Here is a 19,406-nt window from a genome sequence, read left to right as displayed (position 1 = left end):
CAATTTAAAATAGCTGTTCTCTGTGTGAATATATAGTAAAGTGTCATTTATTCCTGTGATCGAAACTGAATTTATCATCATTAGCCTACTCCAGTCTTCAGTGTCACATGATCCTTCACAAATCATTCTAATTTGAGGATTTGATTATCAAGAAACATTTATGATTATTATCAGTGTTGAAAACAGTTGTGTAAAAAAATTGATTTTAGGATTCTTTAGAAGCTTTCTATTTCAGATAAATGCTGTTCATTTGAACTTTATATTCATCAAATAAATCTGGGGCAAAAATTGTGAGCATATTCAGCATAAGAGGCTTCTATTAAAAAAAAAAAAAAAAAAAAAAAAAAATATATATATATATATATATATATAAAGTGTACATATCCCAGTCTGAACTGTAGTACTGTAAGACTGAATATTAAAGTGCAAGTTAAAGGGATAGTTCACCCAAAAATGAAAATTCTGTCATCATTTACTCACCCTCAAATTGTTCCAAACCTGTATGAGTTTCTTTGTTCTGCTGAACACAAAAGAAGATAGAGTGAAGAATGTTTGTAACCAAGCAGATAGAGCAACCATTGACTCCCATAGTAGGGGAAAAATACTATGGTAGTCAATGGTTGCTCTCTCTGCTTGGTTACAAACATAACTTCAAAATATCTTCTTTTTGGGTGAACTATCCCTTTAATATCTGACCACTCTTGCTACTGTTACAATTAAAAACCGTATAAGGGTAAAAACATGACGGGCAGACAAGATGTAAGCAACAAAGTTACATCTAATAACACTGATAATGGGTGTGCGAATTATCAAGAACTGACAATAGTCAGTCGTATTGGTCGCACCAAGGGGCCCCCAAATAAAATTCTGCTTAGGGCCCCATAAAGGCCCTGATGCGACTCATTGGTTGGGCGTTACCAATCGGTTCAATGGAGGGGGAGTATTTTTTGTCTGATTTATTATGACAAACTCATATTTGATTTGGAACAAAATTATTGTTACATAATAAATGAATTCTACATATTTTTCATTTGATGTACTGTGATTTTCATGTTGAAATATTGAAGGGGGGGGGGGGGGGTGTAACTGATGGATTTGAATATGGGGGGGGGGGGGGGGTCGATTTCATCGATCAAAATTATCGATGAAAAATCGATCATTTTGACCCACACCTGTGCGACTCATGCAATTACGCCCCTGAATGAGTCGCACAGGTGTGGGTCAAAATGATCGATTTTTCATTTATGCCAAAAATCATGATATTTTGTAAATGTCCTACTGTATCAAAAAATGTATTAATAGTAGGCTAGTAATAGGCCTACGCTTTAAAGGCGATGTTCTCAATATTTCGATTTTTTTGCACCCTCAGATTCCAGATTTTCAAATAGTTGTATCTCAGCCAAATATTGTCCTATCCTAACAGACCATACATCAATAAAAATGCTTATTGTATTATAGGATGTATAAATCTCAATTTCAAACCTCAATTTTCACACCTTTATGAGCTGGTTTTGTGGTCCAGGCAGGGTCAAATATACGGCATTGCTGCAATACTAGGAGTGTATAAAGTATTGCCTCCAGCAGCAGCAGCAGCCAATGAGTCTTTAGTGGGGCGGAGGTGAGTGAGTGAGTGAGTGAGTGAGAGGGAGCGCGCGCGCGGCTGCAGCTCAATGGAAGTTGCTGTAAGTGCGCTGGACCTGTACACTACATTTCACTCGCTTCAGTTCGCTGTGAGCCGGAGCTCCGCTCGCACGAACACAACGATCAGCCGCTTGTTGCTTTAGCTCGCAGGGCATTTCAAAAGTACGCCGGAGCACCTGGGATACCTTGCGATGTACATATCTAACCATTGAGTTGTTTCTATGTTCATATTTCGCTGCGACGTTTCATCAGGCACTGCCGGTGAATTTAAGAGAGGTCATATTAGTACGCATACAGTTTGTGGGTGTCTTTGACTTGGTTTACGTGGCTGCATGCAACCGTCTGGATTCTTCTCGATAGCTAGTGTACACCAGTCGACTGGAAGGCTATAGTTTGGGTGGTTAGGGTTATCTTTGCAATTCCTCTAACATGTTGAAATAACAGCAAACAGGAGGAGCAGCACTGCATGCAACTGGATCTGCAAAAGAGCGGATCTTGCGAATATCCACGCATGAGACTATCGAGGGGATGCATTGAGTGAGTGTGCTTTCAAAGTGGGATAAATACTATTTACGTGACTTTCTATAGCAAGAAATAAAAAGGCTAAGTGAAGCAGTGTGGTGTCTTCAGTGTAATGCATACATCCTAATTACAGCAGGACTGGAGTGTATTTATAAACCCGTAATGACGCGTGTGTGGTGAGCGCGGGCATCACGCGCAGTAGTAGCTGCATTTAACTGTTAATGAAAAGCACATTATTCGCCGGGAACTTTCGACTGGACAGAATGTGCGTTTTCTAACTGTCAGTTCTCGCCAATAAGAGTTAAACTTGCGGAGCGCGTGCGATATACCGGAATGGACGCCAGTGGATCTGATCCCACAGAGAGAAAATTCACAGGTCTGTCTAAAGCACACAGACCTGGGAGACACAACACGCCAGCGGAGGAGGACAGTGTTTACCCGGGAGGCTACGGTTCCCGTAAAGCCACCGCGCGCACTTACTCAACACCAGTTCCCACATGCGCGGACAACAGGACCATCATGTTTGACCACAGGAGCACTTCTTCCAAGATTTTTACACGTTTCTCCGCGAGGAATGTGAGCGGGAACGGAAAGAGAAAGTTTGCATTGTGCACTTGGAGTTGGTGGGCGTTTTTCTGCATGCACGTCCACGTGTTGAGAGCCGTCACACAAGGTAAGTTAAACGGATTACCACCTGATGTGCTTTGGATCTGACACAGCAGCTTCATATAAAACAGTTCAGTATTCTGATATATGGGTGATTCTTCAATTATAGAGGCACTTTTGACTAGCATACTGGCTGTCAAAACGTGGCACTTCCGCGGAATAAATTCCCTGGTCATATTTCAGATGGATTTTGGTGTGATGTGTGATGGTGTGCATTTTTGATATTATGTCTGACGGTATTGACATTTTTTCCCACCCGTTTTTAGAGGAAAAAAGTCGATTAAACCCTGGACATGCTAACATAAATTATCTAGCTAGCAGTCATTTAGCTTTGAATGCATACTAGTAAAAGGATATTGATTGTTTCTGAAATTAAAATTCTTCAAAACTTTGAATTAAAGTTTAACTGTTGGTAATGACCATTTATTACGTTTGTTTATTTATTGCAGAAACACGTCCCTTGTCATGTCATCACAATTAGCCTAAATATAATTTTTGTTTTCGAAAATGACAGCACTTCTGGTTAATCTAACATATCTTTGTATTAGTTGTTTAAAAGGAGAAATACTATTTTAGTGGACAAAAAAAAGTTATCCTACTTGAAGAATCACCTAAATTCCATAGATCGACACAACGGTTTCATTTTGGAAATTATGAATGGTGCATGATCAATGTGTTTGACACTGGTGTCATAAGACTGCCAAAATTGATTTAAATGACAATGGAATGTCAAATATCTGTCTGTCTGTGCAACAGACAGTTGAGCTGAGATCTCTGGACCTGAACAATAGAGGAGTCATTAGGTCAGACGGCATGCATGGTCACAGATGGCATATGCATCATTTGGCTGTGATTCCCTCTATAATGTTTCTCATATGCATATGCACTCAGGGAGACGAGTAACAGTTGGCATGCTGAGAAAAGAAAGCGACTGCTTAGTGCTGTTACAAGAACGTAGATGTATGTTTGCTTTATGTATTGTGCTCTTACAAAATACTTTTTAATGTGATGATGCAGGTGAGCATAAAACAGAACTGCATGGTCTTGTCAGAATTGGTGGCGTTTATTTTTTATGAATGAGTTATTTAAGTCATTGGGGGGTATAATAGAAATGATCAGCCATGTGTGACTATTAATGACAGGCTCTTTTATTCCTCTGTCAAATGATTTTTTATTGCAAAATAACCAAAACAGCATGCCTCATTAAAAAGAACATTTTTAATTCCTTAATATTCCACAGATTAGAGTCATTTTCTTCCCGTAATCAAAAGGATAAATGATCTAAAAAAAATCTCCTGAATTTAAAACCTCATCCTGCTTTAAGCTCTTTCCACCCACAATGACTGTATTTTTGTCACTTGTGCTATTTGCATTTCTGAAGGCACCATAAAAACAACAACAACAACAACAGATGTTCAGTCAGGGATTTAAAGGTGTTTTAACCAGCTACTAACTAGATTAAGCGGTACATTTAAAAATAAATGACACAAATGAGTCAATCTGAAGCTTAAAACTTGCTTGTTTCTGAATTATATGACTAGACAAAAAAAAGAAAGAATAATATCCATGTCATTTACTTTGACATACACAGCAAAATCCCCAGTGTTAAATCAACACTGTTCAGAGTGTATTTGGTCCCACTCCACAGAGAGTTAAAATAACACTGAAGCAGTGTTGAAGTTAAAAGAGATTAATTAAGTGATGATCGGCCATTGGTGATGAACACCTGATGATAATGAGCAGAATCACTGAAGAAAAACTACTACTGACTTCAGCTGCAGCCTTAGATTAAATCAACCGAAGATAAAAGAAGACATTAAATGTCTGAAGATCTCAGCAGAGGAGGATTAAACAACTTCCCAATTATTCCTGTCATACTGTATGTCTACAGACGCTCTTATTGAGATTTAACAGACGTTTAGATGTTTTATGAAAATGTTTGCTAACCATTATGGTGATCAGTATTTCCTTTCTTTGGGCAGTTTGACACTTCTTAATAGGGATGGGCGATACCACTTATTTTGTTTTCGATACGATACCGATACTTTCAAGGCCAGTATCACCAATATTGATACCAATACGAAACTTCTAAACTGAACTTTTATATTATTACATTTATTCAATTATTAAAATTACTAAGAGTAAAATGGGTAAAGATACCCACTTAACATTATATTTGAAAGGTATTTTATCATTCAATATGCCTTAATAGCAACTTATTAGATCATATTTTTGTTTGCACATGGTTAAAATATGTTTACTTGTAGTGGTAACCATGGAAATCTACAAATCATCAATTTCAGATCATGGCTCAGATGAGCTGGAAAATAGTCCTATACTACACAACTATTCGATAACATAGGTTATTCGTATTGTATGCAATAAATAATCTTCAAAAAAAAAAAAAAAACCTTAGTATCGATATTTTTCTTTGAGTATCGATACTTTTCGATGCTCACATTAGTATCGATATATTGATACTTCATATCGATACGCCCATCCCTACTTCTTAAGTGCATTGTGGTCTTTGTAACAGTGTTTACCAAAACATACTTTTTTACAAAGGAAGCCTGAAGCAAAGCTTATTGGGTGATGTAGTTTTCATTATAAGATAGAATGATTCACTAATCTTATCAGTGACCAGAAGAGGTAATTCACATATTTTTTATGCAACAAAGACATTCTGAATTGATATTTTAAAAACATTACAGAAAAAAATATTTTAGACACAAACGGACATCAAGAATCACCCTATGATTCTCAACCATGGTGACATGCTTCATGCCACAATGCATGCTGGGAGCCATGCATTTTATACTATGTTGGCTCCCAGAATGTACTGTGTATGACTATATCTGAAATATTCAAATGTGAGGTCCTGTTTTGTCTGTGTGAGTGAAGTTTTTTGTCCTTCAAGATAAACATTCTCTGAAGATAAAGCCCTATAGAGAAAGTATGTCGGATTAAGATAATATTCCTTTCATATTGAGTATATCTTAGAGTAAATATCTCATATCTTAATGCACCATTGAATGAATACATTAAATGAACAATCTGTTATTTACATGTGAATGCTGTCTGAGCTATGCTCCAAAGTCTACTTCATATACGCCACTGTGGTTACTAATTAACTTTGAACATACGGAAACAGTCCTCTTAAGAGGATGCATTGACCCCATATCAGTCGAGAAGTGGTAAAGCAGACAACCCTTTTTTGTGTGTGTGTAGAGGACTGTAGTTACCGTAACTCAGTCTTTTATTGCATGCTTCAAACTTGTATACTTTATTTAATTTCTAAAGGTTCAGCAAAGTTGTTGAGGTGCATGCAGTGTCAGCCAGTTCCCAAGTCCTGTGTCAAGGTCTTTTGATGTTTGGAGAGCTCCCAGCACTGTTCTGGGAATGGGCTAGATATTATTGATCTGAATTGAGGAGCCAACAGCATTATCGGAGCTAGCATATTGGAACGAGGTTGACATGTTAACCTTTAACATGGCAATATACATTTGAGTGTTCAGATTAAGTTTTTAGCTATCAAAGTGAGAACATTAAGTATTGTATATGTTCTTTTTAGGTACAAAGCTGTCTATTATACTTTAAAAGAGCTCTTGGCTCTCATTTTGATGCAGAAAAACCTGGGCAAATCCAGCTTTTTGCAGGTGTTTATTTTAGTCTCAAATCATAAACTTCTGCTGGCAGTTGAATTTTCTGGCTGCTTGGGTCTGGCAGTGGACCACAATGCCCTTAAAACCGAACGCCCGGACAGAGAGGGAGTTTGTCAAGCAGTAGCAGGTGCACAATCCCCTGCCGTGCTTCTAGAAAGGTCTCTGGGCTAATGATGTTTGTGCCAGAGCATTGTGAAGGTAAATGTAGTTTCATCCACAAGAAAGTTCCATGTATATCATCTGCCTGATGTGCCAGCAGACACATTCACCTCGACTCATTTATGGCTGTAATCTTTTAAATTTCATTGCCTCGCCATCTGTGCAATCAGTACCTGCTAAATTTTTCATTTTCTGCAGTGTCCTTCTGAAGAATATGCTACTTTAGATGAGAGTCAAGTTTCATATACTGTACATGGGTTTAATGACTTCGAACATTGTTGTGAATTCAGGTATAAATGTCTGATAAAATTATGTGATAGAAGAAGTTGTCACGGGCGATGTTTTGGGTGGGTTTTGCACGTGTTTTGTTTCCGTTTCATGTGTTTCATGAGTTTGTTTCTATGGTTTCTCATTGATTGATTAAGTTGTACACCTGTTGATTGGTTTGGTCTTGGTTATATGAAGCTTGTTTTCTGTCTCTCTTTGTTTGGTATTCGTCCTGTTAAGTTGGTTGTTCCGTTCTTTTTGTTATTCTGTTCAGCTTTTGATATCGATTATTCTGAGAGTTTTGTGCCGTTTGAGTTCTGTTGATAAAGAACTGCTGCAAATAGATCCAGCCTCACCTTTTCTTCCTGCATTTTAACCAGCCCTGACAGAAGGGTTACAAATCAGTCATATTTATTTTGCACCATAAACAATTGTTTTCCAACAAATGTGTTTGTATAAATGTGTAAGTTGTAGTTTTATTATATTTTCATTTGCATTGCATTCAAGATATTTGTAACACACACACACACACACACACACACACACACACACACACACACACACACACACACACACACACACACACACACACACACACACACACACACACACACACACACACACACACACACACACACACACACACACACACACACACGCACACACATACGTTGGGTTTTCATGTTTTATGGGGACTTTCCATAGGCGTAATGGTTTTTATACTGTATAAACTGTATGTTCTATCCCCCTACACTGACCCTGCCCCTAAACCTACCCATCACAGGAAACATTCTGCATTTTTACATTTTCAAAAAACATCACTTAGTCTGATTTATAAGATGTTTTCCTCATGGGGACCAAAAAATGTCCCCACAAGGACGAGGATTTCGGATATTGCCATCTTTGTGGGGACATTTACGTAGGGATTACCCCATAACGTAGGGATTACCAGTCTACACACACACACACACACACACACACACACACACACACACACACACACACACACACACACACACACACACACACACACACACACACACACACACACACACACACACACACACACACACACACACACACACACACACACACACACTGTGTTTTCATGTTTTATGGGGACTTTCCATAGACATAATGTGTTTTATACTGTACAAACTGTATAGTCAGTTTGTACAGATATTTGGGAGAATGTTTGTAACCAAGCAGATCTCGGCAGCCATTGACTACGATAGTGGGGAAAAAAATACTATGGTAGTCAATGGCTGCCGAGATCTGCTTGGTTACAAACATTCTTCCAAATATCTTCCTTTGTGTTCTGCAGAAGAAAGAAATTCATACAGGTTTGGGACAACTTGAGGGTGACTAAATGATGACAGTTTTCATTTTTGGGCGAACTATCCCTTTAAAACAGCTGACGGCGAGGTTTGATCCAGATCCAACTCCTCCCACTTAACATATCCCTAAACCTACTCATCTCTGCCCCCTGGATCTGGATCCAACTCCTCCCATTGTACATATCTTTTGTGGACTTTTGTGTTGTAAAAAATGAAACCAAGATCAATCATATCAGAACTTTTGCACGTTTAATGTAAAAATGACAATCTATGCAATGCCATTGAAAATGAAAGCGAAACATTTCAGAAAAAAAAAAAAAAAATGTTTTGTGTGTGCGTGGCCCTGAACTAATACTTGAAGTACCCTTTGATTGTATTACAGCACTCAGTCTGTTTGGATAGGAGCTCAGCTTGATCAGCTTGGCACATCTTGTATATTTATATATATAAATATATATAAACTTATATATTTCTGTGGGGGGGGGGGGGGGGCAAGTGAAAATATTGGCAGGACAAGTAAAAATATGATCTACTCTGGGGCAAATGGGGGTTGAGCCCTGCTGCCACCATTTTGATTATTGATTTGTACACAAATCATTGTGAATGCATGTAATGCAAGAGCAGACATTCATTTCACAGCTGCAGCGCTGCCAGCTCATCCAGGTGAAGGATACCACATAGTATTTCATGTCAAAGTTGAGGAATTGCCTCCTATCTTCTAAATTAAAATGATGAGTACAACTCCTGGAATGACAAATATTGTCAGTGCTGCTTAACATAAATTCAATTTTTTTTCAGTTCCCTTTCATTTGCTGCTTTAAAGCAAGGTTAATAATCATGTCCATTGTTTTCATAAAGGTTAATGAAATTATGAGTTGTTTTTCCACAAGTAGGGTTGGGTAAATTAGCCGTTATTTTATTTCCTTGATTGTATTGCTCAAACTTTGATTGCGTTTCCAGCTAATTGCGAAGGGAATTTAATTTCTAGGAACGGATTTGACACTTCAAATCATATTTAAAAAATATACTACAAACTCTTCATGGAAATAAGATTCAGCAAACAATGAATGAATGCATTTAATGTACAACCTCACAATACAATATACGCTAAATATGCAGTGATTTGACAGTTTAATAAGCTTTTACTTTAAGGAAAGCTTGTTTTCTAAACACAAAGCCATTCTGAAAGCATCACCGAGCATCTACTGGTACTTGACTAAACCACATCTCATCACAATTAACAAGATGTGTGAGTCATTATGTTATCAGAAAGGCCTGTCAGAGTATGTCAAAGCAATCATGAGCAATCTGTAATCAAGTAGGGTTTTATATATACAAAACACATCAATACCTTATTTATTTGTCATTGTTTTTTAAGTGTTTTAAGTAGGGCTGTGCGATATTGAAGAAAACTGCGATATGCAATACCTTTATAGATAATGTGATATTCGTTATGCGATACGATATTGCTTTAAGTGTGTAAAATCTATTTCAATTATATTAAAGAAATTATTAAAGAAATGAGAATGACACCATTTATGTGTTTCACAATCTTACTGGGAAAAGAAAGCATCGCTACAACTTCTGAAAGGGCAGTGTTTAAGCAAAAATGAATGTCACAAATCTGACAATATAATTTTAACATCAATGTAAACAAACAAAAAATGCAATGCCAATATATTTAAATACCAAAAACTCTTTGCTTGACTTGGTAATATATAGTTGTATCAACCTAAAACTTAACATCAAGAACATCCAGGTAAACAAAGACACCTCAACTAGGGGTGTATGATTATTTTTGTTATTTTAATTTATCTTTCTTCACATGAATTAAATATACACTGATACATAATAAAGCTACAAAGGTTATTCAGCCAATACAGGTTTACTGTATTAGCAGGTTTACTGTATTAGAAGGTTTACTGTATTAGCAGGTTTACTGTATTAGCAGGTTACTGTATTAGCAGGTTTACTGTATTAGAAGGTTTACTGTATTAGCAGGCTGGCACTTTAAGACCTAATGCACAGATCCTATTGACACGCATTCGGTTTCTTTCCCCAACTGATATATTTCACTTAAAGCATAGCCGACTGTGTTTACATGAATACTCATCAAGACCGTCATTTTGACATAACTGTGTGTGTATTTGACAGTTTGAGTGTGTAACAAGACACAAAACAGAACTGAAGGGATCACATGCTTTCAGAGAGACGACTTGTGCGCACGTTTCGGTGTGTGTCAGTCAGCGAGAGACTGCAAGGAGTTGTTTTTCCGCAAGTTATTGCGTTTAATAACTCTTTTTAACATCAAGCAAGTCACATAATTAACAGTCGTGTGCCCAGTCTATTCTCTGCTATGCGTCGACCTAAAAGGTACACTTTTCACAATGTTGAACTAGCCTATTAAAATCATTCTGATTTTAAATCGGCAAAGTGCCGTTGCGATATGCATATTTACATTTGCAATATTTCGATAATTTCGATATATTGTGCAGCCCTAGTTTTAAGTGTTGCTTTCTTTCTTTTTGATTTGGTGGTTCTTGGCAATAATGTAATGTATCATGTTGTGTTTTGTTTTTAAAAATGCATCTCCAGGCCCTTTGCATTCTCTCTCAAGTCCAAACCCAGCTTAATGCATATACATTCTTAAAAATAAAGGTTCCAAAAGAGGATTTTTGCAGTGATGCCATAGACAAATCATTTTGGGTTCACCAAAGAACCCAAGAACCAGTTTTAAGAATCAGGGGCCAGATTCACAAAACATTCTTAAGAATAAAAATATTTAATGACTTAAGGAAAAAGTAGGGATGCATAATATATCGCCCATCATATCAGTTTTTGCAAAAATAGTTTGTTGTTAAACAATGCAAACACAGCAGAACTGTAACAACATGATGCGTTCATGAACAATTCAGTGTCTTTGAGTAAATGATTCAATGACTCATTGAGTGAAATTTCGTTTCTGAATGAATGCGTGGTTTGGAACAAATTGGTTGAATGAATGATTCAAGTGACTCTTTCATAATCTTTCACTCATAAAGTAGCTTATCACCACCTACTAGTATAACAATGTAACTTCTAGAAACAGTCACTGAAAAATCCCCCCACTAATATTGACAGTCTGTCTAGACATGGAACTAACTGTTATAAAAAAGTTAATAAATAGCCTATATTGCTAAGATAGACACCACATAATGAACGGTGTTCAATATTGTAGCACTAGGTTGTATTTAAGAGCCTTCTCATTCTGTTGAACTATAAAGAATACACACAGGTAGCCAAATGATTCAAACTTCTCTAAAATGAATGCTAGCTGTCACAAAAAGTGATTAATTGCTATGTCGATTAGCTAAACAGATCCTTCTACATGTCAATACCAATGTGAGTGAGAACTGAGAAGCATGCATTTCAGAGGTTCATAAATGTTATAACTGAAACAACCCACTAAGTAAAACCGCTCTGTTGATCTGATAAGACTGGGCTATTTACACGTATATAAAATGTGTCAGTTGTGTCATGTCTTTAACATTCAAAGGGATTCAGGCTGTCAAAAAACTCATGTTCATCAGATACAACAGAGATGTTTGTTGTGAATAATTTACCAGATGATAGTTGTTCAGCCTGTCTGACTGTCAATCCCTAACAGATTTAGTCAGGGAGTTTTGATTTCCACTCATTTAAGCTGACATTAGAGCCCATTTTAAAGAGTGCAGTCACCTGTTGCGATACTTGGCAGGCTTGTAATCTACCGCAACAATAAAAGTCTTTGAACAACAACAGTGCTCCTGTTTATGATGACTCCCATATGTAAGATAATAAGCTAATTCCTGAGGTTCATTTGGCACGCTTTCAGCTATTGTGCATTATAAACACAAGATGGGCTTGACTCGTGTAAGATAATGGGGCTTTGCTAACTCGGTAGTCTAAATCATGGCCAGCCGTGACCTTTCAACAGCCCCAGACATTTTTGTGCAGGAACCAACATTTTTGCGTTTTTGCTTAGTAGTTAATTTTGTATTCATGACCTGTAATTAGTAACTCATTTTGATTTGACCTGTTGCCTAAAACCTAATGTTATACACTTGCAGGCTACCTTTTTTTAACATTACAAAACATACTTAAGTGTGAACTGAATGTGATGTTTACAGACACTAAATTACATGGTAGTATAGTTTATATTTGTATTAAATGCAGTTAGCTGGAATTTAAGAGCTTTTAAGAGAGTAAAAAGACTGAAATAGTATTTTCTTGTAAAAACGTTCTCCAATTATGTTTTTTTCTTCGATTTCACAATCGAAGAAATACTTCATGAAAACTTATTTGTAATTACAGATTTATAAATGTGCAATTTAGAACATTTAAAATATATTATCTTTAAATGTAATATTGATTACTTCAAATTATAATCAAGTACTTTAGTCAACGCATACTTAAAGCATGAGAAAAGATTATTAAAACATAATGATTTAAAATGTGCTTTAAAGTAAAACTCATAATTTGACATTATTACAATTTCTCATACAAATTGAACTTTTTAAAAGAAATCGTTCTGAAAGTCTACTTTCTCTATCCACAAGTTTCCTATGCCCCATGAAGCCTTGCGTCAAAAGTGGGAGCGCATTCCGGTTCGAAGTAAACAAGCGGGACATTATGCATTTCCATCGTAGTTTATGCGCACGTTTTCATATCGGATAGAAAATGTATCCGACTCAAACGAGCGCATACATTTTTTTATGCGCATTTATAGAATTCATGCGCATCTTGGCATTTCCATTCAGCATTTTTTGATGCGATATCCCAAAATACGCATAAAAACAGGTGGATGGAAACATAGCTTATTGACATTCAACAGTTGACAGTCATTCAAGCTATCCAAATTTGCTAACAATGTGGGAACACAACCTCAACGAACTTTCAAAACGGTGAAACAACAGTACCTTTACCCTCAGCGATAGTTGGTTGGGAGGATGACGTGAAGAAGTATCACGTACGGTAGCATTTTTAGCTATTTTCTAGATTCAGTAGCCTGTGAGGCGATGAGCAATTTGAAAAGCTCAGAGGCGTCTCAGTATCTGTCGGAAACGCTAAAAGTGTGTCTGAGCCTACATGTATCCCATCACAAGGCATGGGTGCTAGCATCAGTGACAGGTGAAGGACAAACAGCGGGTTCATGTATTGCTGGGCCAGGACGCTGTTGTAGTCATGCAGCAGCTCTTTTGTGGACGGTCAGTAAAGGAAGGACAATTAAGGGAACGACATTTGTATTGTTTATTGTATTGTCATATTATTAATTGACTAATAAATGTACTAAACTGAAATGTTTAGTGTGTGTCATTCATAATAACCCTTAACCCTTGATAAAACAAATCGTAAAAATGTTAAATTTGAAACCTTACCTTAAGCTGCATCTGAAATCGAATACTTTGGAATACTTATATACTATATAGTATGCGAAAAACAGTACGCCATCAGAGTAGTATGTCCGAATTCATAGTATTCGAAAAACAGTAGGCGAAAAGTACCCGAACCCGATTCTGAAATGCGCATATGATGGACACTTTACACTGTAAATAAAAATCAGGTCCCCAATTGAAAATTTTCTAGTGAGCGATCACATCTAGATTTTTCAGTTGGCCAAATTGAATTTCTGTGAATTGATTAAATTTGATTAAATTAAAATTCAAGAAATTAAATTTGGCCAACTGAAAATTTTAGATGTGATCGCTCACTAGAAAATTTTCAATTGGGGACCTGATTTTTTTTTACAGTGTACTGTCCCATGAGGCCACAGGAGACGATTTATGAATGGAGGTGATGGGACGCAACTGACGCTGGTAGGTCACATGATCATGACAACATGGCGGATGTAGTACGTCCAGATTACATTCATACTACATTCATTCATACTAAATAGAACATACTTTGTTAACGGTCGTGAAGTTTGTTCAAATTCAAATGTAGTACCTACTCGCATAGTACGCGATTTCGGACGCAGCCTTAACCTCTTCACTAACTAGCACACAAAATACCATTGGTATACTACTTCCGCCGCCTCACCGGAAGTTATACCCACGTTCTTTTTTACAGTTGCGCCCCCCGGAAAAAGGTAGATAGGGGCTATATGTAGAATTCAGAAACCCTTGTTATTAGTGACACCGGTGGCCATAAAGTGAACTGCAGCCAGCAACTTATTGCTCATGCTCTTTAAAATGTCACTGTTATGTTAGATTGATTTATAAAGTATACTTGAGACTATATGTGACTATAGGTTGAATGAATCCATTTTCCTTTCATGACACATTGACATTATAGTACTGAATGGCCTTTACAGCATTATCCTTAACATTGTAAACATTCATTTCATGTGTCATCGAACGGAAGAGAGGCTCTCAGGGGCGTGCGTAAACGTCACATCCTATTGATTTTCCCAGCAAAAACGTCCCGAGTCCTTCACATAAATATCTATCATATACATAGAACATAAAAGTCTACAGGCCTTCATAAACAACCTAGGAAGTTGGGGGAGGTCTTGTGTTTTAAGTTTCGTTACAAGCTGTTCACATATAAATAAATCATAAATAAGCTATTTAATACATGAAAATTCTTAGTACAAGTACAGATTTTCAAAAATAAAGATTTGAAGTATAACAGGTGCACATTTAGTACGAATAAGCACACCACTTTTTCACATTTAGTGTCTGATATATATTGATGTTCTAAGGCACTAAGTTTCTACCTTGCTTGTCTAATGTAAACCACCCATAGTTATGTTAATGAACTATGTTACTAAGCTGAAGAATAGCATTTACCATCAGGTATGGGAGGAAAGAATAAGGATGAATTCATTGAATGTTTTTTTTAAATGGCTGTTCTTTTTTTATCATGTTACTTTTGCCGCGATTTTATGTCAGCATTTTATGTCAGTGATGACAGAAGAAGTCATAATATATGCATTAGAGTGATTTTTTTATATGTTGTTCTTAGAATCTTAAATTGTATGGTATATTAAAACACAGATATGCATTTGGCATGTGCTTTTATCCGAAGCATATTTTATTTTCAGTCGGTGTGTTCCCTGGGAATCATTCACATGGCCTTGGCGGTGCTAGTGCCGTGCTCTACCAGTTGAGCTAAAATTCTTGGTTGGATAGATGTTTGAACTATGGCGTAGTCCTTAATTCTGGTTGGATAGATGTATGTCGTCCAACACAGAGAACAGGGAACTGAATTGTGTGATTTGTTTCTTCATATAGCACACTCTCCCACACAGTTATTGATTACACCAAACAAATCTCTCTCGTTCTTATGTCCACAGTTTTATATAGAATCATGTTGAATATTAGCACAAGCAAGTATGTTCTGATCCTTCAGTGTTTTCTTTCTGATACTGAATTACAGCAGTTTTCCTTCATGAGAGAACATTTTGTGCAGTATTACTGATAAGTAGGTCAACTGAAATGTGTTTAGACATTAGACACATGTGAAGAGCAGCATGGGAACCGGGTTTGGGTTTCACAATAACAGTTGTTATCAGTTGAAGTTTATCAGAAGGCCACAAGAGCAAAAGGACGAGTTTAGTCAAACCAAGGCTGGAAACACTTGTTGAAATGAGCCGCATTGCCAACACGCACAGATTGGCATTTTGACATTCAAAAGCGAAATCACGCAGAAAGCCACTTTAATCACTGGAATCGTAAAATATCAGGACCACCTATTAGCCCGAGCTCTCTTATTTGAAAAAAAAAGGCAGTGAATATACGGGACTCAATCTCCTGCCAAATGACTTTGAATAGTGTGGAATATTTTTTTTTACACACTCAGCATTTTCTCTCACAGCCGGATCGTTGTCACTGTATAGTCTTTACTTTTTAATATATGACCGCAGGACTCCATAGGCAATCTGTCATCTGAATCTGGTGAAATGATGAGGTCATTTACATTTCTTCACTCCTTCTATGCAAACATGCGCCGTGACTTGAATGTCACCATGAGTGGAAACGGATTTGCTTATGATTTGCTTAGATGATGCCACCGTGTTTTTGAAACTGAAACCGGTTTAAGGGATAGTTCACCTAAAAATGAAAATTAGCCCATAATTTACTCACCCTCAAGTCATCCTTGGTGTATATGATATTCTTCTTTCAGACGAATAAAATCTGAGTTATATTACAAAAGTCCAGGCTAATTCAAGCATTAGAATTGGATTCATAGTTGCTCTGTTTTGAAGTCCATAAAAAGTGCATCTGTCCATCAAATAACTGCTCCACGCGGCTCTGGGGTGTTAATAAAGACCTTCTGAAGCGAATCGATGTGCTTGTGTAAGAAAAATATCCATGTTTAAAACTTTATCAAGTAAACTTTCGAACGACCGTCTTCCCTGTTCAATATATGGAAAAATTGTTGAAAGTTACCCTACCGATCGAAACACTACCGCGACCAGGTCCGCTCGTTGTGATGTCACATACGCATCTTGAGTTTCACTTTCAACATTCAACACTTTTCCATGGAATGCGGTCGATCGAAAGTTTACTTGATAAAGTTATACATTTTAATATTTTTCTCACACAAACGCGTAGATTAGCTTCAGAAGGCCTTATTAACACCCCGGAGCCACGTGGAGCACGTTATTTGACGGACAGATGCACTTTTTATGGACTTCAAAAACAGAGCAACTATGAATCATTGTTCTAATGCTTGGATTAGCCTGGACTTTTGTAATATAACTCCGATTTTATTCGTCTGAAAGAAGAATGTCATATACACCTAGGATGACTTGGGGGTGAGTAAAACATGGGCTAATTTTCTTTTTTGGGTGAACTATCCCTTTAAGCTTTTCAACTTAATAGCACGTGTCCATGATAAATAAAAGGCAAGGGTTTTGAGGATTCATAGCACATGATATTTTACAACTTGAACTAACCTGAACTGTAGTAATAATAATTATTATAATAATAAATTATGCCAAATTACAGTACTTAAGTTTTCTTCCTGTTTACGAGTGAGGGGAGGATGGAACGGGAGATTGACAGACGGATTGGTGCAGCTTCTGCAGTAATGCGGTCGATGTACCGGTCTGTCGTGGTGAAGAAGGAGCTGAGCTGTATGGCGAAGCTCTCGATTTACCGGTCGATCTACGTTCCTACTCTCACCTATGGTCATGAGCTTTGGGTCATGACCAAAAGGACAAGACCCCGGATACAGGCGGCCGAAATGAGCTTTCTCCACAGGGTGGCTGGGCGCTCCCTTAGAGATAGGGTGAGAAGCTCAGTCACTCAGGAGGAGCTCAGAGTAGAGCCGTTGCTCCTCCACATCAAAAGGAGCCAGCTGAGGTGGCTCGGGCATCTATTTCGGATGCCTCCTGGACGCCTTCCCAGGGAGGTGTTCCGGGCAAGACCTAGGACACGCTAGAGGGATCATGTCTCCCAGCTGGCCTGGGAACGCCTCGGTATTCCCCCGGAAGAGCTGGAAGAAGTGTCTAGGGAGAGGGAAGTCTGGGTGTCTTTGCTTAGACTGCTGCCCCCGCGACCCAGCCCCAGATAAGCGGAAGAAGATGGATGGGTGGAAGTTTTCTTCCCCCTCATTATTTATAATATCAGGACAGCTATATCACCTTGACATATTTGACATACCACCAAAATATAAAAACATTCTTATAATAGAAAAGGTTTCATAAAGTCATTATATATATATATATATATATATATATATATATATATATATATATATATATATATATATATATATATATATATATATATATATATATATATATAGTATGTATATATTATGATCTTTGTATAATGTGTGAATGATTGGATAAAGTACTGTACAATATTTATAATTTTTTGTTTTAGTTTTCCTTTATTGTCATTGCATGTGGCATACAATGGAATTTGATATCTCTCATAAAAAAACCGAACTGTGTAATCATATGATAATTAACTTTAATAAATGTTTTCTATATGCTGTATGTGCTGCATTTGTTTTGCCTTCTTACACATGGGCTTCCTTTTACAACCGTGTATACATATTGGATGAACATTTAGCCCATGTTGTCATTATGGATCTGTCATGGGATGGGCATCTCTCGGATGCATTGGAGATCTAGATGAAGTCGATTCCATTATAGTCTTTTTATGCTTCATTAGTTAAATTCAGGACTTGCACAAACAAACACTGATGTGCATTTCCCATGTGCTTTGTCTTCAACAGAAAATTTTGATTTGATTTTGCCTGACTATAGCTGTTGTATAAAAAGATCATGGCTGATAAACCAGGTTGTCCTTTTAGACTAACTTCCTGAAATTAACCCCTCTGAGGATGCCTGGTGGGTTTATGGGTAAGGATTTACATGCAGTTATTCTACCTCCGCTCAAAGCTTCATATTTTCAGTAAAAAGCTGAGCCGTCTGTGCCCCGAGACCATACATTTGATTTGAACATGCCTCATCTTGTGTAATAGTTTTGAGAGGAAACAAACCTTTTCGCAAGCTTGTGATCCATGAAATTCCTTGACTTCTATTATGTATGTGCTCATATGGTGACTGAAGTTGAATGCTGTAGTAATGAACACATGGATGGGAAAGGCAGCCTGTTCGTTCCGCTGTGGTGGGACAGTATAAAATGAGCATGACAGGTTGTGGAGGGGAGAGGAGGGTGTGGGATTTTTGCCAGCTGTTGTGACCAACAACCGGGCCCGAACCCTGGGGCTTCCAGTTGCAGACTGTACGGGTTTACCCTCACACTTAATTACGCCAATTTAAACTTTCTCCCAGCGCTCTGTTCCAAACCGAGGAAGCTGCCTACTGCCTTCTAAGGCAGCATCTTAGCTGAAATTGACCCTTGTAAGTAAAAGAGTAGGAACACTCCATGTACGTAGCGCTCGACACATGTGAGATTTGACTTGCAATTTTTATAGGTAAAGAGATAAACTGTACAGTAAGCTAAATATACACTACCATTGAAAGGTTTGGGGTCAATATGATTTGTTTTGTTAAAGAAATTAATGAGTGACAGTAAAGACATTTATGATATTACAAAATATTTCTCTTTCAAAGGAATGCGGTTCTTTTACATTTTTCTATTCATCAAAAAAATCCTGAAAAAAAGGTTTCCACAAAAATATTAAGCAGCACAACTGTTTTCAACACTGA

The 19,406-nt window shown here is 37.4% G+C and overlaps 1 protein-coding gene across 8 annotated transcripts in view; it reads left to right on the top strand.

Annotated features, from left to right (window-relative positions):
• The first annotated feature begins 1,636 nt into the window (after positions 1-1,636).
• The window catches only part of sdk1a (sidekick cell adhesion molecule 1a), a 405,563-nt gene continuing 387,793 nt past the window's right edge, over positions 1,637-19,406 (top strand). For all 8 annotated transcript variants that reach the window (XM_079824232.1, XM_079824230.1, XM_079824228.1 and 5 more), the window contains exon 1: positions 1,637-2,836. In XM_079824232.1, the coding sequence (XP_079680358.1) occupies positions 2,497-2,836 (340 nt within the window). In that variant the 5' untranslated portion in view covers positions 1,637-2,496. The remainder of the gene's footprint in view (positions 2,837-19,406) is intronic.

Source organism: Gobio gobio, assembly GCF_949357685.1.
Source record: "Gobio gobio genome assembly, chromosome: 1".
NCBI classification, from domain to species: Eukaryota; Metazoa; Chordata; class Actinopteri; order Cypriniformes; family Gobionidae; genus Gobio; species Gobio gobio.
The sequence above is the reverse complement of the archived record's forward strand: the minus strand, read 5'-3'. Positions and strand labels throughout refer to the sequence as shown.